At 32.0% G+C, this 23964-nt stretch overlaps 2 protein-coding genes across 21 annotated transcripts in view; both read right to left on the bottom strand.

The window, feature by feature from the left end:
- Positions 1 to 1878, bottom strand: part of LOC139495273 (adhesive plaque matrix protein 2) — a 227403-nt gene extending 225525 nt beyond the window's left edge. For 15 of the 17 annotated variants that reach the window (XM_071283550.1, XM_071283549.1, XM_071283556.1 and 12 more), the window contains exon 1: positions 1697 to 1850. In XM_071283550.1, the coding sequence (XP_071139651.1) occupies positions 1697 to 1780 (84 nt within the window). In that variant the 5' untranslated portion in view covers positions 1781 to 1850. Of the gene's footprint in view, positions 1 to 1696 lie in introns of all 17 variants that reach the window. The other 2 variants (XM_071283561.1, XM_071283567.1) reach the window with 1 other exon arrangement.
- Positions 1879 to 10251: 8373 nt separating this feature from the next.
- LOC139495280 (sodium- and chloride-dependent GABA transporter 2-like) overlaps positions 10252 to 23964 on the bottom strand; it is a 73275-nt gene continuing 59562 nt past the window's right edge. For all 4 annotated transcript variants that reach the window (XM_071283576.1, XM_071283579.1, XM_071283580.1 and 1 more), the window contains 4 exons: positions 23007 to 23103; positions 20272 to 20345; positions 18457 to 18630; positions 10252 to 15149 (listed from right to left, as the gene is read on the bottom strand). In XM_071283576.1, coding sequence (XP_071139677.1) covers positions 14943 to 15149; positions 18457 to 18630; positions 20272 to 20345; positions 23007 to 23103 — 552 coding nt within the window. In that variant the 3' untranslated portion in view covers positions 10252 to 14942. The remainder of the gene's footprint in view (positions 15150 to 18456; positions 18631 to 20271; positions 20346 to 23006; positions 23104 to 23964) is intronic.

Here is a 23964-nt window from a genome sequence, read left to right as displayed (position 1 = left end):
TGACCAAAAGTTTGCTGTACTTGAAGTTTATATTCTCAAAATAAAAATTATATTAAGAAGAGAGACCTTATTTGTCTTAAAGTATCTTTACATATTTTGTTTCATAACAGTCGTGTTTTTAAATTTTAAAATTAATGTTTTGCCTTGTATTACTTTATAAAGTGCATCTTGGTTTCATTTATAGATGACATACATTTTAAATGCTGGACAAACGAATCTAGCAATAAAAAATGCTACAATTTGTTAAATAAAAACAAAAACATTATAGATTTTTTATTTAAGTAAAACACAATTAATCCTAGTTTCATATAAATGTTACTAATCATAGCTGCTCAAAGTTATAGTTACAGCCGATTGCATTGAGTGTGAAGCCAAAGGTAATATGTTTGGTTAGCTTGCTTGTAAGCTGTACCGTGAAGTCATTATTAGGTCAAGTAAACTACCCTTCTCTTCAACAGATAGATAGATTAGTTATCTGCTGGACTTGTCTACGGTTAAGGGAGGGTAGTTTACCTAAACTAACAATGACTTCACAGTTCAGCTAACAAGCAAGCTAACCAAAGATTTTGCCTTTAGCTTCACACTCAATGAAACCGGCTGTAGCCATCTAAAGTTTCAGATCATGGTGTACTGCACCTGACAAACAAAAATAAGTGGTCACATATCTCAAGAATCTAGAGAGATTCATTTCCGAACAAATTTTCAGTGGCTCATATTTCGAAAAATAGCACACACACACACTTCATTTTTTTTCGAGTATCCAGTTTTTTGTATCTAATTACTATCAATTTATAACAGTCTTTTTAAAAGCTTGTTATTTTAAAACAGAGTTGATTAACTCATCATAGATACCAAGATTAATGTTTTTATTTACGCCATACTCGCGTTTCGTCTACAAAATACTCATTAGTGACGTTCGAATTCAAAAAAGTTAAAAAGGCTAAATAAAATACGAAGTTGAAGAACATTGAGAACCAGAATTCAGAAACGTTTTGCCAAATACAGCTCAGGTAATCTATTTCTGATGTAGAAAAAGCCTTAGTATTTCAAAAATTCTAAAGTTTTGTAAACAGTAAAGTTATAATTATGACCATATCAATGATAATTTATGTCAGCTGAAATCCTCAAAGAAAATTGTTTATACATACATCCTCATTGTCATCATATTGACGTGTGAAGTATTTATAGGCAAAGCTGTGTACAACCCTTAGGATCAATGGTACTTTTTGGTCAAACATTTCTAAATTTAAATCTCTTATTTATACTAGTAATTTTCTAAATAAATTCGCCCATAAAGATGAATTGTTTATACAAACCTCTTCATTGTCGTTTTATTGATCCGGTATTATATTTAATACTCTGAAAACCACTGTTACTAACAAATTCTTAGCTTCTATAATTCTTATTTTATTTTATTTCTGTTTAAGCTTAATTTTTAAAATACTTTAATAATGAAATTCACAACAACAAATGCATAACTTGTTTAAAAGACTTATTCTACTTTCTGGGGTATCCCCTATGTAAAATAAAATGATGGCACTAACCTTTACAATAAACTCAATTCTCAATTAAAGAGTAAAAGTCCGTTATAAATAATATCCCTTGTCTTAATAAATAATAAAAATAAGACTACATGGCATGATTGCTAATGAGACAACTCTCAATTAGCCCACTATGTTAATTTGTTCATACATACATCCTCATCATCATCATATTGACTTGGTGACGTTCCTAGGCAAAGCTGGGTACAAGTAAGCAAAAGAAAGAAAGAAAACAACATGATGCTTCTGTGACCGTCTGGTTAATGCAGTTCAACAACTGTATATCTTTACTTATATAGTATACCACTGTACAAGAGCTGTATTGTCAGTCAAGGTCGATAAAAAACTGCAATCATCGTCATAGTATACCGATAAAAGCATCACTTGATTAGCCATAACAGAAAAAATATAAAATTAAACATTCTTTTAACGGATTACTTTAATTGATGCATAAACAAACAATACTACTTTTATATAATAAGGTTGTTTATGTTCATTATTGGTTCATTTACCTTATGTTTAACATCACTAAGTTATGTATATTTTCTTCTAATATATCGGTAAAGGTTTTTTAATCTTAGGATTACATATATGATTAGCAATTGGGGCAAATTTAACTATAGAAGAAACATCGAGGATGGTGTCAGCTGGTCATTGTATATCCTTTCGAGAAGGGAACAAGACATCTAACTTTTCTGTTGTCAGCAAAACTACAAATTGTATACACGTGCATATATCGAGTAAACAGCAAGAGGTAAATGAACTAAATTTATGAGGTTCTCAATAGGGATCTTCATTTCCGTAATTTTTTTGCGAGGGTCCTATTTTTCTATATTCTACTCCTCCCCAAATTATCTTGTCTCTATTTGTTAGCCACTTATCATTCTATATTCATTATTTGTTACTATGTGTGCTCTCTATTCTTTATCTTTTTGTCCTATACAGTGAAACCTGTTTAAACCGAACCTCTTCTGGACTAAAAGATTGTGTTCGGTTGTGGCCGATATTCGGTTTTATAAGGTTCACAATACATACAATTTGACATGTTTGATAAAACGGTGCTTTAGAACATATTTGGTTTATACAGGTTTTCGGTTTATGGAGGATTCGGTTTAGCCAGGTTTCACTGTATTCACTTTTATAAAACCTTTATCGGGTCCTCGTGTATGATTCAGTAGTATTTGTAATCCTGATTCAATGCTATGACTGACTTTTAAATGAAGGATCGCCATATTTATATGAGAAGAAAAAATAAGATATGTTGAAAAAAATCAAAACAACACATTATTTTGTGCTGACATAAATTATCATTGATATTGTTTATCTATAAATTAACTGTTTTCAAAATTTTGATTTTTTTTAAATACTAAGGCTTTTCTACCTCAGGCGTAGATTACCTTTGCTGTATTTGGCAACACTTTTAGGAATTTTGGATCTCAATGCTCTTCAACTTCGTACTTTATTTGTTTTTTTTTTTTTAACTTTTTTGGATTCGGGCGTCACTGATGGGTCTTTTGTAGACGAAACGAGCGTTTGGCGTGTATACAAAATTTAGTCCTGGTATATATGATGAGTTTATTTATAAATCGCATGCGACCGAAGCGCTTTTTTTGGATTTATCTTTATCGGAAAAACTACAAGCCGAATATTTGAAAGTAAAATGATCGAGTTGTTTTCTATTTGACATATTTCCCATTTCCATTCTCAATTTTTTTATTAAGATTATAACACAATGTTGACTGCTGTACTCCTATTTCTGACATGTTTACCCATTATGTCTGCTTGTTTTGTTCACAAATCGTTGTCAATATAATGAATTTTTATACGACAGTCATACAAGAGAGAGATTTAGCTAGCTATAAAACCAGGTTTTACCCACCATTTTCTACTTAAGAAAATGTCGGTACTAAGTGCGGAATATGACAGTTGTTATCCATTCATTTGATGTGTTTGAACTTTTAATTTTGCCATTTCATTAAGTACTTTCCGTTTTTAATTTTTCTACGGAGTTCAGTATTTTTTTTATTTTCCTTTTTGTTATGAATCATTGACCTCAAAGCCGACTAACTGAAAGTCAAATATGTTTAAATCCGAAACAGTTGAAGAGATATCTGACCTAAAAGAGCCTAAAAATAATAGTCAAATTCCTCTAAGGCCAAATTCACCTAATCTGATAGTCTTTCAACAACGGCTTCAATTTCATCATGCCTTAAATCCGCATCACTTATGATTAAGTTATGTTGCTCAAAATCGAAATTCACCATCTTAATTCAGCAGTTTTCACAATTACTGGGGATTCATTTATTTTCGTGGGTATCAATTTTCGTGGATAGAGAAAAAAAGACGTTTCGTTGTATACGTAAATTCGTGGATCGCTGATTACAAAACAAAATAGATACGTTATTCGTGGATTGCTTTTTGATTAAGGAGATCATATAAACTCCTTGGTTATAAATAATAAAACAAACAAAAAAAGAAGGAATTCATTGAAAATGTTTTGAATTGTTAAAATCCTCGCTAGGTTAAAGTGTTCATTGATAACTTCTATTACAATAACGGACAGAGACAACTTATTATTTGTTTGTTTTACAATTTGTAAATTCTTGTCGGAATTCTATAAGGCTTTCAAAACTTTATGATTGAAAGCTCATTTCCCTAATCACTATATAATGAACAGTCATATAAGTATAAGGTGTGAAAATAAATGTTCCTGTCATAAACAATATTACCTACGGGCAATATCTCCGTACTTAATCCTATTGATTTTTACTCACTAGTAAACCAAAGTAATTAACAACTTGCAGTTATTTTCCATGAGCAGTTTTAATCAATTTTAGAAAGTAAACTATCACTGGTATTCGATATATTTATCATTGATTTAATTAAAATACTTGTATCTTCTTTCAATAAAAAAAAAAACCACGTGTTATGTTACAATGTTTATCGCTAGTCAACACTATACTAGAACTGCATAACATAACCGAAAATAAACATCCGACTCCATACACATTTCTCGTGATTATTCTTAGTTGAATTTTTAAATTCGTGGTTCGCTGTGACCCACAAAACCCACGAAAATTGGTATACCACGAATAAAAATGAATCCACAGTTTGTGAGAAGAGACAATGACTCTATAGCCATATAACTAATTTCACAGACGTTCTTAAGAATGAATTTATAAATTTATAAATTCAAGTACATGCGCTACATATAGAGTCAAATAGAAAACAAGCATGTCACATGGTCACTGCCAATTCTTTCCAACATTTAGGTCCCTTTTAAATTTAAAAAAAATTTAATAAAAACTATTTAAACGTAATGTGTTGAAATGTAATAATTATTCTAATGATAACATGTACATATAGAGTCAAATAGAAAACAAGCATGTCACATGTATACTGTCAATTCTTTCCAAAATTTAGGTCCCTTTTAAATTTAAACAAAAATTAAAAACCAATTGTTCAGAGAACAATTGAAAGTCTTTCCAAACTAAAGTAATTTGGATAAGAAGGTAGTTTCTTTATACTGATGCGATAAATGATGGTTTAATTATCTTTTTGAGTGATATAAGGGAGATAATATGCTACTACCGGTGAAATTAATGTCACATCCGGTCTCATATGATAGCTTCTTTCACACTGATTCCAAAAATATATAGTTTCTATATACTTTTGTATGTAGAATGGGAGATAATTGGCAACTTCCGGTTTGTTGGAAGTCATTTTTAGTCTTCAGTAATCTGTTCATGTATCTATATGACAAAATATATGGATTCTGGGTACATTTAGGTGAAAGAAATTGCAAAAATAGCTACTTCCGGTTTTCTAAAGGTCACTTCCGGTAGCCATTTTTCAAGGTCATTAGTCACTTAACCTTTTGTATGAGGTCAAATGTCTTTATAATGAACTTAATTGAAGTTATAATCAAATAACTTCATATCAAGACATTTCAGGGGCACCAACTCCTATAAGATGCCATTTAATTGTATAAGACTAAATGTAACATATCTTCATTACAATAAAGCTGACATTTGCACTTGTTCTTTTATGTGTATCTCTCAAAGTGTCGGAGAAAATGCAAAAACAAGCAAAAGTCACAATTTAGAACTTGACCTTGACCTTTGACCTTGACCTCATTTTCTAAGTTGGGACCCATTGGACTCAAATAAAAACATTCCAGGGTTATACGGTTAACGGTTTATGAGTTAAATAAACATACCGACAAATTTATTTTGTAAAGGTAGATAACTCCTATAAAATTTCATCGAATCGCTTCGCTCCAAATGCGCCAAAAATTACTGAGGATGTAACGAACAATTTGTAAAAAGAATTTTGTCGCTATCTTTTTTTGTTACGAAGGAGATGCACACAGATGATAAACAGTGAATAGGGAGATAACTCTTACAAAGAAAATGGTTCGGCTTAGCAGGGTAAAATTTAAAAGCGCATAAACTATACGATACCATATGAGAAATATCTAAGCGACATATTGCGAAACAAACATTTATCGCAAGAACAAAATTTGGCGAAAAAAAAAAATAATAATCAGAAGAAAAACAATAAGTCTTTCCACAGAAAAGTGGAAAGACTTAATAATTAAAATCTATTTAAACGTAATGTGTTGAAATGTAATAATTATTCTAATGATAACATGTACATATAGGGTCAAATAGAAAACAAGCATGTCACATGGTCACTGCCAATTCTTTCCAACATTTAGGTCCCTTTTAAATTTAAAAAAAAATTAACTAAAAACTATTTAAACGTAATGTGTTGAAATGTAATAATTATTCTAATGATAATTAAAATAACAATGCATATCGGAGAATTCAGCCGTAAAACCCACAAATATATTTTTGTCTTCAAAGATAAATTTTATTTATCGTGCTTCGTTTTTCCCGATTTTTATTTTTCGTGCTACGTTTTTGCGATTTTTTATTTCACGTGTTTCCGTGTTCAGTACCCCCTTTATCACCCTCTTCAAAATCTCACGTAACAAAAACGCAAAGTAACTGTAGATACTGTGGATTCATTTATTTTGATGGGCATCAATTTTCGTAGATTGCTCAAAATTTGCTTATTCGTGGATATTTGATTTCATGAGTATGCCAAAATCTGTATACAAATAAACTCATCATAGATACCAGGACTAAATTTTATATATACGCCAGACGCGCGTTTCGTCTACAAAAGACTCATCAATGACGCTGGAATCCGAAAGAGTTAAAAAAAAAAGGCAAATAAAGTACGAAGTTGAAGAGCATTGAGATCCAAAATTCATAAAGGTGTTGCCAAATACAGACAAGGTAATCTATGCCTGAAGTAGAAAAGCCTTAGTATTTCAAAAGATGAAAAATTTTGTAAACAGTTAATTTATAAATATAACAATATCAATGATAATTAATGTCAGCACAAACAGTGCTGACTACTGGGCTTGTGATACCCTCGGGGAAATAAACCTCCACCAGCAGTGGCATCGACCCAGTGGTTGTAAATAAACTCATCATAGATACCAGGACTAAATTGTATATATACGCCAGACGCGCGTTTCGTCTACAATAGACTCATCATACTAAACCTATTGAAAATATGTTATTCGTTGAACATTTGAATTCGTGGTTCGTCAGTACCCTCGAACCCAAACGAAAATTGATATCCAGCGAATAATAATGAATCCACCGTCAATCATACTTTTTCCCAATGGGAACCAACTATGCTTTTCTTCTTGTCAACTTCTTGTTTTATTCTTACGAGGGTGACATAATAACATTAGTCTCGCAAAAAGAATAAAAAAGAAGATAGCAATACCCTTTAAGGATGTACTTAGGTGAGGTTAGGTGAAAATTAATAAATTAAAAAATTAAAATTGATACTATAAGCTGTTAGAGCATCAATTAAGGATAAAAATAAGCTAAAAATAATGATAGGTCATGGACCTCCTTTTCGAGATATTTGAGATTTAAAATATGGCGGGAAAAGGCTGAATCGGACTTTTACCTTATTTTGGCATTGGTATTATTAGGTCTCAAAACAAAAGAAAGGAAATTAAGAATCTTCTAAAATTTTGGTAAATGACCTTTCATGAGCTATGAAGTCTTATATTAAAAAATAAATGGGTGTTATGGGGCAAAATATTTTACATTGTATTGTGTGGAAAAACACCAAGGAGTCCGAACATTTGACACAAATTCCAAAACCTCACCTAAGTACATCCTTAACTTCATGTTCAGTTGTAAGATGATTTGCTCTCACTAGATAATTCAAAGACTGATGATAATGTTGAACACATCAATCCCATCCAGCTGTAAATAAACAGATAATGTGAAGTTTGGTCAGAGTCTGACTTACATATCAAAATTGATAATGAGGGTCGATGGAGACTACTATACGATAAAGGTTGCACTTTATTAATATAGACATGTAATTACCCCTAGGAACTCCGTTTGCAGGAAAAGCCATGCCACTTGTTACTATAAAGTTTCGTAAAAAGTTCTATATAGTTATCAAAGGTACCAGGATTATAATTTAGTACGCCAGACGCGCGTTTCGTCTAAATAAGACTCATCAGTGACGCTCATATCAAAATAATAATCCTAAAAAGTTGATATGCCCTTTTTTTATTCAAAGGTCAAAACATAGGGCTGTGCGGGTTTATATGTCAAAAACTTCTAAGAGTTTAAACTTATACTAAAATTATGCATAGTTATAATATAAATTTAAACACTTAGAGTTGGTCTCCCACAGAATTATTTTTTTACCGCTTACATCTGTGTTTAAACTAGAAACATTCCCAATTCGTCTCCCTATGGCATGAAATATAGAGATCTATCAGCTTCATAATTTTGAACTTTCCATTTTTATGTGCATATGTAATATTACAGTAGCGCTTGCATATGGCATATACTTGTATATCTCTTAGGTGATAAGATATTCAAGAGCTTGCATTTCCTGATGATTTTATTGAGAAAGTTTTGCAAGGGGTAGAGTTGAAAACATCTCTTAAAAAGGTTAGCGGACGCTATCATGAGTTGGATGATTGTTGTGGAAAATCTTGTTCATAGATGACGACCTATATGACCCAACTGTCGTAAACACAATCCCGTCTTGTTATCCTCGGATGAGACTGACTAAATTAAATGTATCACTGAGTTTGTACTTATGTAAGTAACATAACTGCTGCGGCGTTGGAAGCCGAATCTGCTTATCCTTCAAGTTCATCTCCGTTTTATGTTGGGGTAAGTTTTGCTATGTTATTTTTTTTTTTGTGTTTGTCTTTCGTTGTTTTTCGTTTTTATTTTGCCGACGTTTCTTCAGTTTATTTTTGTTGGGAATCGTTAATGCTTTCCTCGGACTGTTTATGACGTCTTTTTTTTTTATTATTATTAAATTCGTTGGATGCGTACTGATTAAAACGTTATTTCTTCATTGGTTGTTAAAGAGGGGCGAAGATCAATGACAAATGTAGTGCGTTTACTTAGAGATTGATATCTTGTTTATCTTTTAATATAAAAAAGAAGATGTGGTATGTTGCCAACGAGATAACTTTCCACAAAAGACCAAAATGACACAGACATTAACAACTATAGGTCACCGTACGGCCTTCAACAATGAGCAAAGCCCACACCGCATAGTCAGCTATAATAGGCCCCGATAAGACAATGTAAAACAATTCAAACGAGAAAACTAACGGCCTTATTTATGTAAAAAATGAACGAAAAACAAATATGTAACATATAAACAAACGACAACCACTGAATTACAGAATCCTGACTTGGGACAGGCACATACATACAGAAGTATTTTTGTTATTGTTTATGTTTTGTGTTGACATGATGAGTAAACCCCCTTATTTATGTCATCGTTTTCTTACTTTCAGTTTATTTGTTTCTTACATTCCTGGAGGATGTTGGCTAATTTCATTTTTGACTTTTTGTCAGAAATTTGTTTTCCTTTAGTTTTATAGATGAAGTATCATTACAAAAATTTCCCCAAATCCTTACTTTTTTTTGAATAATTTTTATTACCAGGACCCAGTCAGGAATATGACAGTTGTTATCCATTCGTTTCATGTGTTTTATCATTTGATTAGGAACTTTCCGTTTTGAATTTTCCATTGAGTTCAGTATTTTTGTGATTTTACTTTTTACATAAAAATAAAAACAAAAATTTGTTAAATCTTATAAAATCCTTATATTTTTTTAAGGTTTGTGAAAGAGAAAGGTGCCAATGATAAATGTAAGAATATGTAGAGAATCATACCCTTTAAATTTCCAACGACTTAAAATATCAAAAAACAAGAACAATTACCTTAATTTTTTCTGCTTTCGTAGATTCGTTATTTGTACACTATCAATTTATAACAGTCTTTTAAAAAAGCTTGTTATAAAGTCTTTTTGTTATTGTTTATGTTTTGTGTTGACATGATGAGTAAACCCCCTTTTCAACCAATTTGTTTACACCATTTTACTTTGTGCTGTTTCGTTACTGTCCTAGGTTCGGAGTGAATGGGCACCCACCAATACATTTTCATTCATTTCATGTATCTGAGGTACCTGGATTAGTCATCAGGTTATGACATTGAAACGATAATTCAGAAGACAATGTTGACCTAAAAAGCAAATACTCATCAGTCATAAGCCATTAAGAATAGGTCATGTCGGACAAATATGATCGTATCGAGACCTTTGGTCAGTACAACAAAAAAAAACTCTGATAATAATAGATTTTATTTTACCAATGATGTTAAAAATTAGACAATAGACAACTATCATAAAATATTAAAATATCAATCGGTTAGGTAAATGAAATCCCATTTGCATCATGATAAAATATGTACATAACAAGACGATGAATAAAAAACGTTTTTTTAATGAAAAACTGCAGCTGTCTGCAGGAAATGTGCCTTATTAAGAAAATAATCTATCGATGCAAACATTTTTTTTTCTTTGTCAAATGTAAAATTAATAAAATATGCCTTGTAATTAAATTAATCTGTTGTAAGAACAGATTTGTGTTGCTTTAAACTATTTATTAAAGTATACTTAAGGGAGTTCACTTCTCAGTTTCAAAATAATTAGCTTTTCAGAACACTAATTTATACTGATAATAAAATAATCAAAAGAGAAAAAAATATAGGTCAATGTGTTTGTTTTCGAGATATAAGTCATTGAAATTTTTGCAGGAAAATATTCTCTCTTGACTTTTCATAGCTTTATCATTGACAAGTTTAAGTTCTCAAAAACTTTTAAAAATAATTGAAATTTTTACAGATTGCTTATCATTAAACATGTTAAAGATTTATTGAAGAAAATGGGGGTCAATGGGCATTTTTTTTTAATGCATTCAAATGGATAAAACCAGAGGATCCCAACATTTGTCAAAAGTTCCAAAACATGACAAGCGCACATCCTTAAGTCTCAAAGTCAAATAGACTACGACCATTAAAGAAGGCAGGCCCATTTAATCTGAAAATCCATAAAAAATTAGTTGTAACCTGAAGCGGGACAGATGGACGGACGGACAAATGAAAGTAAGAACGAACGAACAGACTTAGGCACAGACCAGAAAACAATATGCCAAGAAATGGAGCATTAAAAATTCAATACCAAACTAACCCTGGCTGATTTCAACCTCTATTTACACTTTCAACTTTTTGCACAGCTGCATGTCTAAAGCACATTTCTAACAAACTTTGCAAGTACATTAAGATCAGTTAAATGAAATGAAGTTATGAGTATATACTTCCTGCATCTTTAATGACTATATGATAATTTACATATGTTATAGATAAAAACAATGATTATTTATAATAATAAAATGATGAAATGACAATACATATCTAATCTTTAAACTACAAATACATAATAAGTAAATTCAGAAATTATTGTGGGCTTTTTATTAAGGAAGTTCGCTACTCAGTTTCAAAATAACAAGCTTTTTATAAAAGAGCAAAAATAAAATATAGGTCAATGTGCTTTTTTTCAGATATAAGCCATTGAAATTTTGGCAGGAAAATGTTCTCTCTTGATTTTGCCTAGCTTTACCATTGACAAGTTTAGGTGCTCAAAAACTATTTAAAAATAACAATGACGTATTAAATTATAATCCTGGTACCTTTGATAACTAATTATAATACTTTTACTGATGGCTTATAATGATACATGTAAAAGATTTATAAAAAGAAAAATGGGGGTAAATGGGCAAAATTTTATAAGGCATTCAAATGGATAAAAACAGAGGATTATGAAAATCTGACAAAAATTCCAAAACATGACAAGCGAACTTCCTAATGCAAATAATGTGAATGAGTGTGTATCACAATAATAAGAACTTGCATTCTGATAACTTAAAAACATATATCTGAATACAGACATTTTTAACTTAAACATATATCTGAATACAGACATTTTTAACTTAAACATATATCTGAATACAGACATTTTTAACTTAAACATATATCTGAATACAGAATTTTTTTTATAATTCACAATAATTAAATCAAATTTTTGTTCATTCTTGAAAAATCACAATAATAAATGTACACAATAATTTCTGAATTTACAGTAAATATGTAAAAACTGACAACTACATACATGTTTAATAAAACTGTTAAGATATCGGTGGGTATCTTAAACCTATTTTCTATGTCAAATTCATTGTGCCAAACTTTTTTTCAGTATAAATACATGTATCAGCTGCACATTCCATAAAAATTCTTTTGAGAAAAAATACATGAACATTTCAGTACAATTTACAATCGCTTTAGATCATAAGATTCTAAGTGAAAAGATTTCTTGAACTATAAGTTGTAAGGACCGTTCCAGAAAATACTATACCCCCACCTCCTCCCCAGGAGAGGCATTTTTTTTAATTTTATGTGGGTGGTTTAATTTGAAATACAAGTACCAAAATGCAAAGGGAGTGTTGTTCTAATTTATTTTTAATTCCATGGGTGGGAAAAAGGTCCTTTCCTAGGGTGGATAGTATTTTCTGAAACAGCACTATGGTAAACACGGTTTTTAAAACTAATCTCATTTCAAAAAAAATTGTCCAATGATTTTCAAGAATGTAATCCATTTGTTTGCTAAAACTGTAAATATTTATAATATATTTTAACACTACCGGGGTAATCATTAAATCATAGCTAATTAAAGCTGACTAGAATAATGGTAATGTTCTTTGTGCTGTTTGTGGTACAAACATTCTTCTCTTTTATATATATATACAACAGATCTTTCTCCAACAACACAATGACAGAATGATAAAAAAAAATACAACCTTTAACATTTCAAGCTCATGGTAAAATTGTTTTTACCATCTCTAAAGATGAAGCAAATAGTTATCAAAGGTACCAGGATTATAATTTAGTATGCCAGACCCAAACCATGAAATTACCATTTAAAAATATTTCAAGGACAGAAGTCTGCTACAGAGGGAGCTGGAAATCACCAAACTTGGTAGATTATCAACGTTTTGAAGTATAATGTTTGTAGAGGGGGAGGGGTCCTGATCCCAAAATCCCCGGCTTAAAAACATGAAATCTTGAGGTCCCAAATTTATCGAAATTTAAATCCCCACATCCCGAAATTTGAAAAAAGAATTCCTAGATATCGAAAGGATCAATCCCCAAAGCTTAAGCTTAAAATTACCCGATCCAAACATCCAGAAAAGTCCTCCCCCCCCTCTTTGTATACTGCAAAGATTATATCAGAAACTGAAATTGTTTCAAGTCCAGTATATATATAGCTTCAACAAAAACTAATCCCGGACCAGTATTTCACTGAAGTAATGTGAAAAGTATAAAGGTTCTTTTTAGAAAAAGACGTTATTTGCAAACAATGTTTTCCCACTTTAGAGATTACTCAAGGGGCATAACTTTAGAACAGTTATTTGTAGCAACAGTGAGTATGCAACTTTTCCAAATGTGGGTTTAACATTATTTGTCTGGTACAATTTTTTATGAATATAGGTAAACTATGATTTTCAATGTTTTATAAAGAAAAGTTTTGTATATGCGCTTGCATTATGAATTCGGGAAAATCACAAAATAAACTTTTGAAGAAAAAACATATTTGGAGGAAATCTACACCAGATCAAAATATCATCTATATGGGTTTGTATTCATTACTGGGAATTATCAAACAATATTCATTATACAATTGTTTAAATAGGCTACCCCTACCTTCGAAAAATGTTCATAAAAAGGGACATACTACAAACAAGACAGCTACCACACAACAAAAGCCTAGGTAGACATGATGAGTGAAGTTTATTCAACAACTTTAGTCCTAAACCACCTATAGTTCACTTTTGACCAAATATAGTGATGGAGGCTTTAACAAAGGCAGGAAATCAAATATGCATGAAAAACATTTTTTTCCGAATACACAAAAAGTTTGTATCCATGAAAAATATGAAAAATATTAATCTTTTTAACTGTTAAAAATTTCATTTTTTTAAATCGTTGTTGGGATTTTTTAAGCATAAATAATAAACAGTATATGCAGCGATCTATATGTTATGCAAATTATTTTAAGCAGTTAACAGTGCAGGAATGGAGTATCGTAGAATGCTGCCATAATGTTTTTGATAGTTTAGCATGATGATGAATATACAGTGAAACCTGATTAAACCGAACCCTGAATAAACCGGAAACCTGTCTAATCCAAACTTGTTCTGAAGACCAATCATATCACATTTTATGCATTGTGAACCTGATGAAACCGAATACCTGCCAAAAACAAACAAAATCTCAAGTCCCGAAAGGGTTTGGTTTAGTCAGGTTTCACTGTACTTATATTAGAACATAAATATAATAAATCTTGGTAAAATAAGACAATTTCAGTGTTTTGTATTATGCGAAGATGTTAAGGAGGTAGACCAAGGTTAAGGGAAATAATTCTTAAAATCATCAGTACGTTTGTGTCAGCCATTTTCATAAATATGTTCTAAGCTTCTTGGATACACAGATTATTTCCAATCTGTTTCAGGTAAATGCTTAAAATTCATTGACAAAACTTGACTTTTACAAACGCATAACTGATTTAAAGAGTTATCTCCCTGAACCAAGGTCTACCCCCTTAAATAACATATCTATATAGAAAATGTTTACATCATATATAAAGGGTATACCTTCAAAAATCAAATAAACTGTGCATTATTTGTTTCAACTAAAACACAATTCCCTTTTCAATGAATTCGGGAATAATTTCATTTATTTTGTTTTAAAAAATTGCCTTTCTATTTTTTTTACAACATTTAAATAAAATCTATTGACACTAAATATGAGTCGCTTAATATCAATTCATTTTCCTAAAAATAGTATTTTTGCATTGTTTTTAAATCTTAAATTGTTACGAAAAGTTTGTTTAAATTAATTCAAATTCTATACTACATATAAATTTACATATTAGTATGTCTAAGGTTTGTATTGAGAGGTTCCATTTCTGCATCATAGTTGTTTTTAGACAGATTGTTCATGGGGTAGAGGTATTCATTGTTATCCATGTACGTGTAGGGCGGGGCTGTAGGCTCCGGGGCAGGGTAGTACCCATCATAGTCCTGCTGTCGTTCATCTTCATCCGAACCACACATCAGGTAATGTACTTTCTGCAATGAAAATAACATAAAAACTTATCTAAATATTCTGCATTTATATTTTTGAAATTATTAGATATAAAAGAGTGGTTTTTGAGTGTAATATCTGTGTTTATTATATCGTCGCCGGGCTTCTAAAATGTTGTAAATAACAAATTTTTCAAGAAAAAAATATCTCACATACAGGCTTTGAAATTTTTGGCAAAATGCATGCTTCAAAAATGTTGTATGTGAACTTGAACATTTTTGTAAAAAGCAGTGAAATAAAAACTTTGACATTTCTGGATTATCCAAGAACTTAAATTATTTTCACAAAAATAAAGAAATGTACAATTATTTTTCAAGTTTTCATACAACATTTTGGAAGCAAACTTTACAAACAACTGACATTGGCAATTTTGTACAATGTTGTAATATATCTTATTTCACACATTTTGATTGGTCTAACTGTATGCTATTTTGTAATACCAAAGATTTCCTCCCGCCCAGACCATTAGTGTCAAAAAGTACTTTTAGCCAAAAAAGTCATATACAACATTTTAGAAGCCCAGCGACGATATGCTAAGAAGTAAATACTAATAAATTGTATGTGTAATATGATTAATGACAATGTTGATGTATCAGCCATCAGTGCTAATATTGTTATTGGTCACAGCTAAAAGCTTTATTATATACTTAGAAGTAAATACAGATAAATTGTATGTGTAATATATGACCAATGACAATGTTGCTGTATCAGCCATCAGTGATGATATCAATATTAGTAATTGTTGAAAAAGTTTTATCACACCCCTCATTTGTACGAAGTCACATCATCAATATCAGTCACGGTTGCAAAGGCTATTTCAAACCTCCAATCTGTATTAATATGACCTACCGAATTAGACTATTTACCGGATTTGTAATCACTTAAGCAACACGATGGGTGCCACATGTGGAGCAGGATCTGCTTACCCTTCCGGAGCACCTGAGATGACCCCTAGTTTTTGGTGGGGTTCGTGTTGTTTATTCTTTAGTTTTCTATGTTGTGTCGTGTGTACTATTGTTTTTCTGTTTGTCTTTTTTATTTTTAGCCATGGCGTTGTCAGTTTGTTTTAGATTTATGAGTTTGACTGTCCCTTTGGTATCTTTCGTCCCTCTTTTTTTTAACATCACATAAAAAATATCTTCTTGAGGTACATCATAAAGAGCTCTTGGGATTGTATTCCTGTCCAGGTTGATACAGATTTTATAATAAGAATGCCGTTCTCTATCTATTTTTCACATGGACCTAATTTTTGCTATTTTGCCATAATGTTAAATCTGTGTATAAACTTTTGTAGTAAAGCTGTATTATTTTTTTTAGTAAACCTGTAACTCATTTATATATTTTGACAAGAAACTATGCACGACAAATGTCAAATATGCAACTTTCAACATGTTTATGACACCATTGGGGTTAATGTCTCTTTCACGAGATGTCTCCTTTTATTCATAAGATAACAATAAAAAAGTCATAAATTTATTGTTTAAAACCAATAGAAATATCACTGCCTATAAACCCGTCAGAGTTATCTCCCTCTAGTGTCAGAGTTTTTACAGAGTTATCTCCCTGTAAACTCATAAAAGGGAAAGAAGCACATACCTCATCACAAGAGCCATCATATGACATACAGCTATGTAGTACAGCTGCCGGGATGGCTATATAACGAAAAGCTGCGTTTGAAAGAAATATCTCTGCCCATCAAAACTTATAAAAGGGATATAATATAGACCTCATCAAAGGGAGATAATATACAACTCATCAAAGGGAGATAATACATACCTCATCACAAGAGCCATCGTAAGAAATACAGCTATGTAAAACAGCTGCCGGGATTGCTATATAAAGAATAGCTGCGTTTGAAAGGAATATCCCTGCCCATCAAAACTTATAAAAGGGATATAATATAGACCTCATCAAAGGTAGATAATATACAACTCATCAAAGGGAAATAATACATACCTCATCACAAGAGCCATCGTAAGACATACAGCTATGTAGCACAGCTGCCTGGATGGCTATATAACGAAAAGCTGCATTTGAAAGAAATATCTCTGCCCATCAAAACTTATTAAAGGGATATAATATAGACCTCATCAAAGGGAGATAATATACAACTCATCAAAGGGAGATAATATACAACTCATCAAAGGGAGATAATACATACCTCATCACAAGAGCCATCATATGACATACAGCTATGTAGTACAGCTGCCGGGATGGCTATATAAAGAATAGCTGTGTTTGAAAGGAATATCACTGCCCATCAAAACTTATAAAAGGGATATAATATAGACCTCATCAAAGGGAGATAATATACAACTCATCAAAGGGAGATAATACATACCTCATCAAAGGGAGATAATACATACCTCATCACAAGAGCCATCATATGACATACAGCTATGTAGTACAGCTGCCGGGATGGCTATATAAAGAATAGCTGTGTTTGAAAGGAATATCACTGCCCATCAAAACTTATAAAAGGGATATAATATAGACCTCATCAAAGGGAGATAATATACAACTCATCAAAGGGAGATAATACATACCTCATCAGAAGAGCCATCATATGACATACAGCTATGTAGCACAGCTGCCGGGATGGTTATATAATGAAAAGCTGCGTTTGAAAGAAATATCTCTGCCCATCAAAACTTATTAAAGGGATATAATATAGACCTCATCAAAGGGAGATAATACATACCTCATCAGAAGAGCCATCATATGACATACAGCTATGTAGCACAGCTGCCGGGATGGCTATATAACGAAAAGCTGCGTTTGAAAGAAATATCTCTGCCCATCAAAACTTATTAAAGGGATATAATATAGACCTCATCAAAGGGAGATAATATACAACTCATCAAAGGGAGATAATACATACCTCATCACAAGAGCCATCATATGACATACAGCTATGTAGCACAGCTGCCGGGATGGCTATATAACGAAAAGCTGCGTTTGAAAGAAATATCTCTGCCCATCAAAACTTATTAAAGGGATATAATATAGACCTCATCAAAGGGAGATAATATACAACTCATCAAAGGGAGATAATACATACCTCATCACAAGAGCCATCGTAAGACATACAGCTATGTAAAACAGCTGCTGGGATGGCTATATAAAGAATAGCTGCGTTTGAAAGGAATATCCCTGCCCATCAAAACTTATAAAAGGGATATAATATAGACCTCATCAAAGGGAGATAATATACAACTCATCAAAGGGAGATAATATACAACTCATCAAAGGGAGATAATATACAACTCATCAAAGGGAGATAATACATACCTCATCACAAGAGCCATCGTAAGACATACAGCTATGTAAAACAGCTGCTGGGATGGCTATATAAGGAATAGCTGATATTATCCAACTGATCAGTACCCACACGTCTAATAGATAATAATTGTTGTAGCTGACTTTATTGTTGATGGTTTGCTGGAAATTATATATCCACAGGCCCTAAAAAAAGAAAAAAATAATGATTTTCTCACCAACAGAGGACCATAACTGCACAAAATTATCAGAACAAACAAAAAATTTAACTTGATCCATAACATGTCATGATAAAACTATATACCAATTGTAAATCAATACCTTCAAGTATGATGAAAATAAGTATAGAAAACACTCTAACATTAGATATGATTAAAAGTTCTCTAAAATTAGATATGATGTACACAATGTATTTCTATTTTCAAATTATACTCAAATATATTTAAGGTGGTACCCAACACTTTAACTAAAATTAATTTGGCTTGTTTAATTTTCATTAAATTTTGTCAGAAGTATTTACTTGGACCCTTTAACAAAAATATAAAAATTTCAAAAACTTTGAACCAACCGTTTTGTCGGAAAAATTACACTAGTTATATAGCAGTTTGACAAACTACAATTTTGATCATTGAGAAGTTTAATATTCCTTTTACAACACAACGTAATTAAAACCTTTAGATGACTTTACAGAGTTATCTCCCTGTTGTGTTAGGTACCACCTTAATAGTTCCAAATATTTTTTCTTTCATTTGTCACAAATTAATATAGATTTGTTACTTTTTGAAAATGTCATTTTACAATGTCTTTTTAAAATGAGTTATTTCCCTTGGTGCAGAAATATGGTTTAACATTGTATTCGATCATTCGATAATGGACCATAACTCTGGTCTAAATCAATAGACTGGAACAAACTTCGAACTTGATCTACAACTTGTCATGATGAAACTGTATACCAAATATCAAATCAATATCTTCAAGAACGAAGAAGCATTGGCAGTATTCCAATTCCAGCGAGAAATACACTTAACTGTTTATCAGATTAAAGCATTTTATATTGCAACGAGGATGGTTTTCAGATCTTACAATATATGTAAAATTTATGCATGTGTCTCAAGGAACCCCAAGCCTTTGATATTGATTTGATAAGCTTTATTTATATGTTTCATAGTGTAATTGGCATCCATTTCGCTGATGTTATCATAGTTAAAGAAAGAAAAGAGGTGGCAATGGTAAATGTATAATAAATCTACCCACCTAATTTTCAATAGCGTTTATTTAAGACAAGGACATGGATCTTGCATTTTTTCATTATTCCTTTATTCAGATATATTTTTTTTTTTTAAAAGCTTGCTTTTTTTCCAAACAGAATAGGCAATATCCTTAAGGTGGTACCAAGAACCTTGACTAAAATCAAGTTGGCTCTTTAATTTTAAAAAAAGATTTGAAAACATATGTACTATATTTTTTTTAAATTGAACCACACACTATTAAAAAAATTCATGGATATACATAGTAGTTAGCAAAACACTTATTTTGATCATTGAGAAGCTTAATATATCGTCAAAATACAACCTGATTAAAATGTTTAGCTGATTTTACAGAGTTATCTCCTTGTAGTGTCCAAGTTTTTACCAAGTTATCTCCCTGTAGTGTCAGAGTTTTTACAGAGTTATCTCCCTGTAGTGTCAGAGCTATCTCCCTCTAGTGTCAAAGTTTTTAGAGTTATCTCCCTGTAGAGTCAGAGTTTTTACAGAGTTATCTCCCTTTAGTGTATGAGTTATCTCCCTGTTGTGTTACATACCACCTCAAGATCTATATCATACTTACAGCTGCAGAAATAGATGCCAGTCCACACCAGATACTGATGATCACTCTCTCTCCAATGGAAAAGGTCTGCTTCACTGAAAGTACACAATCAAAGTACTTTTTAGAGAAATCGGCCAACAAATTCATTAGCTACAACTAGGGGGTGTTTAACAACCTTGACTACCTATAAGGGTCGCACAAGGTCATTCATTAGATACAATACAGCTTAGGCAGACAGATGCGGGTCGTGTTATTTCGTAATAAAAGTGTCCCCCCAAATATTAAAGTTGGTTAACAGTATTATGTTTGGTAATTTGAAAGGTCATACAAATTGTAATGACACAATTAATTGATATATTGTTAAGTTGACATGCTGTCTGCTATGTCCTTTTATTTCTTATTGTCCATTTCTGCCTTTTTCACAATCAAGACAAGAGTCTTAAGGATGTTCTAAGGTGAGGTTATGATTAAGAATTTAAAATTGATACTATTATCTGGTAGAGCATTCTTTAAGGATAAAATAAGATAAAAATATTGATAGGTCATGGACCTCCTTTTCGAGATATTTGAGATTTTAAATATGGCGGGAAGAGGCCAACTTGGACTTTTACCTTATATTTGCATTGGTATTATTTGGGTCTCAAAACAAAAGAATGAAAATCAAGAATCTCTTAAAATTTTGGTATATGACCTTTCATGGGCTTTTAAGTCTTGTATGAAAAAATAAATGGGTGTTATGCAGTGATCTGGAAGTATTTTTTCTCTATGGGCCCAGGGCCCCTCAAAAATAAATTCAATGGGCCATTTAAAAAAAATATGGGCCATGTTGTCAAATGAGTGGGCCATTTGCATAATTTGAATTGACTACAGTGAAAAAAAAAAATGGTGTATATTTCGCCAATGATTGATTGATTGATTGTTGATTGCTTAATGTCCAGTGGCAAATATTTCATGCATATTCAGGACGAAAACATGTTCACAATAAATGCAATAGGTAGGTCTTGTCACAATAGAGGCCATCTGGGATGATGGTCGGTGAAATTTGGACTGTCACTGGAAAATGAGGGTTTATTGGATAGGGACAGAAATTTTGCCTTGCAACAGGCCACCTACGGACCCCTCAAAGAGTTGTTGCAAGGCTTCTTAACGTGCAAAGAGCGTGGAACTCTCTCTACACGAGACATCGGATTTAACGTCCCCATTCTGACCGGACGTGACTGCAAACTTGATACATCCTGCATAGCCAAACGGATGCCCCACTTCAGCAATGTTTTACTGCTGGTCGGGAGAAGACCAAGTGACCATATTTCTATTCCCCAGTCACCCTTGGGGGTATATTTCGCCAAAGAGGTGGTGGTACATTTTTTGTACTTACCTTACTGATTTTAAATAATATATGTGATTTTGTTTCAAATTTCAAAGAAAATAAAATAAGTTCTTCCAAACCAGACAATATTTAAGATAACCTTTATTTACAATGTTTAAACTGGTACTATTGTCTAGTTCATGTTCAGTTTTTTAACATTAAATTTGGGTCTTCGTCGATACCATACTTATTCCAACGTTCCGTATCAGAGAACGTTTCTTGCATATCCTATGCACTTCTTGTATTATTAATACTTCATGAATCACAATAACAACAATAACAGTAGAGAGTATCATTAAATGAAAGAACAAAACAACAATTCGTTGAAGGCATGTTTACAAAATGTCAAAACGAGTCAAAGACCAAAAAGTGACAAGGACAGTTAAGCGCCTTTTATGGAGACAAAAAATATATTCATAAAAAAGCTTTGGGGTTTTTAAATCGAAATAATAGCAAGCTAAACTAATTTAAAAGATTATAATAAGAGATAAATCTCGTCTGTACTAGCCAAATTTCACAAATTTTAAGTTGTTTATTAAAAATCATACCATGAACGATGGCTAATTACGTTTTTTGGGTAATCAGTTGTACCGCATGGTTCTATTACATTTGCCTGGGGTCCTGGCTAATCTTGTCAGTATTACGACGCACAGCTAGATATCGTGCCGGGATACCAGGCTACTATTACATGTATTACCATATAATTATATATGATAACACCCAAGACGTACCAAAAATATATAGGTGCTCCTAAATTGGAGGAACATTGCACAGTTGTGTACACACACTTGGCGGCACGGAATACGATCTTTAATCCATTTTGATTATATTTAAACGTTTCGAAACAAAGTAAAAAATATCGTGCGCCATGTGGGCGCTTACATCAGTCACTATATGCGCCATTTCTGGTGGATATGCGCTATAGGCGCAGGGCGCATGTCCTTCCCGATCACTGGTTAAGAGGCAAAATATTTTACCTTGTATTATATGGAAAAACACCTAGGAGTCCGAACATTTGACATGAATTCCAAAACCTCACCTAAGTACATCCTTAAGTGTTTTGTGTACTATTATTTGTTAGTTGGTGTTCTTTTTTGGGCGATAGCATTGTCAGTTTATCTTTGACTTAGGAGTTAGGTTTGAATGTCTCTTTTGAAAACCTTGAGATTTGTGAAGAATCATAGATTACCAATGGTCATCTCAAGGAGAATGATTTTCTCGCTTGAGCCAGTTTAGAACAAGTGAGAAAAGCAAAAGAGTTGACATGACCAATGATAATCTGTTAAATGCTGGTTTGCCTATGGTGATTTTGATTATTACATTGACAACGGCACTTAGGGTCAGTAAGATCAAAGGAAAATTTCGTCAAAATTACGATAATAAAACTTACCATAAACAAGAATTAAGGAAATGGCGAGGAGTATTACAATAATAAATCTCAATCTAACAACTGATTGGTCCATCAGAACTATCAGGTAAATTCCAACCTAAAAATAGAAAAAAAGTCACTTTCTATGAAAGGGTTAAAATGAAATCATTATATAAAATTGCTTCTAATCCAAAAACAGAAAATATAGCATTCTATAAAATGGCTTACACCCTTAGTTTAAAATAGATGAAATTGCCTGAGCTGATAATTTTTTTGAATGTGGATCCTTAATGTAGCCTGCTTATTTATCAGAGAATCATGAGCAAATACCAATTTTGAAGTCTTTTGTTTAACAAGATCGCTGGGTTTCAAACCCATGACCTGCGGCACAAAAGGTGAGTGACGAGGAAGTTTTACAGTACACACTTGCAATCAAGACCCCCCCCCCCCAAAACAATCATGACTTACTATGGCTCACCTTTTAAAGCCAGACAAAAAAAAAAAAAAAATAATGTGTCTATCAGACAAAGACGCCCCCACAAATTCGGCAATTTTTCCATTCTTAAAGTCATAAGAAACGAGTGACTGGTGAAAAATGATGTTCTTCCAATTCTTGAACCAATGCATACAAACATCATAAACTTAAGTCTTCTGTGCACGAATTTATCATTTTTTTTCGTGTAAATTTCGTATAATCGTTATTTTCTTTTTCAATCGGTCAGTGTTGTGAAAATATGGCAGGTAATTAAAGTTCTTTTCTTTTTCAATCGGTCAGTGTTGTGAAAATATGGCAGGTAATTAAAGTTCTTGTTTTAAAGCCGAAGTTTAACAATTGTCACCTGTTTGTCAACAATAAACAAAAAATCAACAAAAAAGCATGGAAATTGAGCATGTGTTTAACATGTAAATTCAGATAATAGTTTATTTTAAGGACATCTATGCATATTGTGATCACCGGATTTTTATGAGATGGGTCACA

The sequence above is a fragment of the Mytilus edulis genome, chromosome 11 (genome assembly GCF_963676685.1).
Source record: "Mytilus edulis chromosome 11, xbMytEdul2.2, whole genome shotgun sequence".
Taxonomy (NCBI): Eukaryota; Metazoa; Mollusca; class Bivalvia; order Mytilida; family Mytilidae; genus Mytilus; species Mytilus edulis.
Note: the sequence above shows the minus strand (reverse complement) of the source record. Positions and strands in the feature narration are given on the sequence as shown.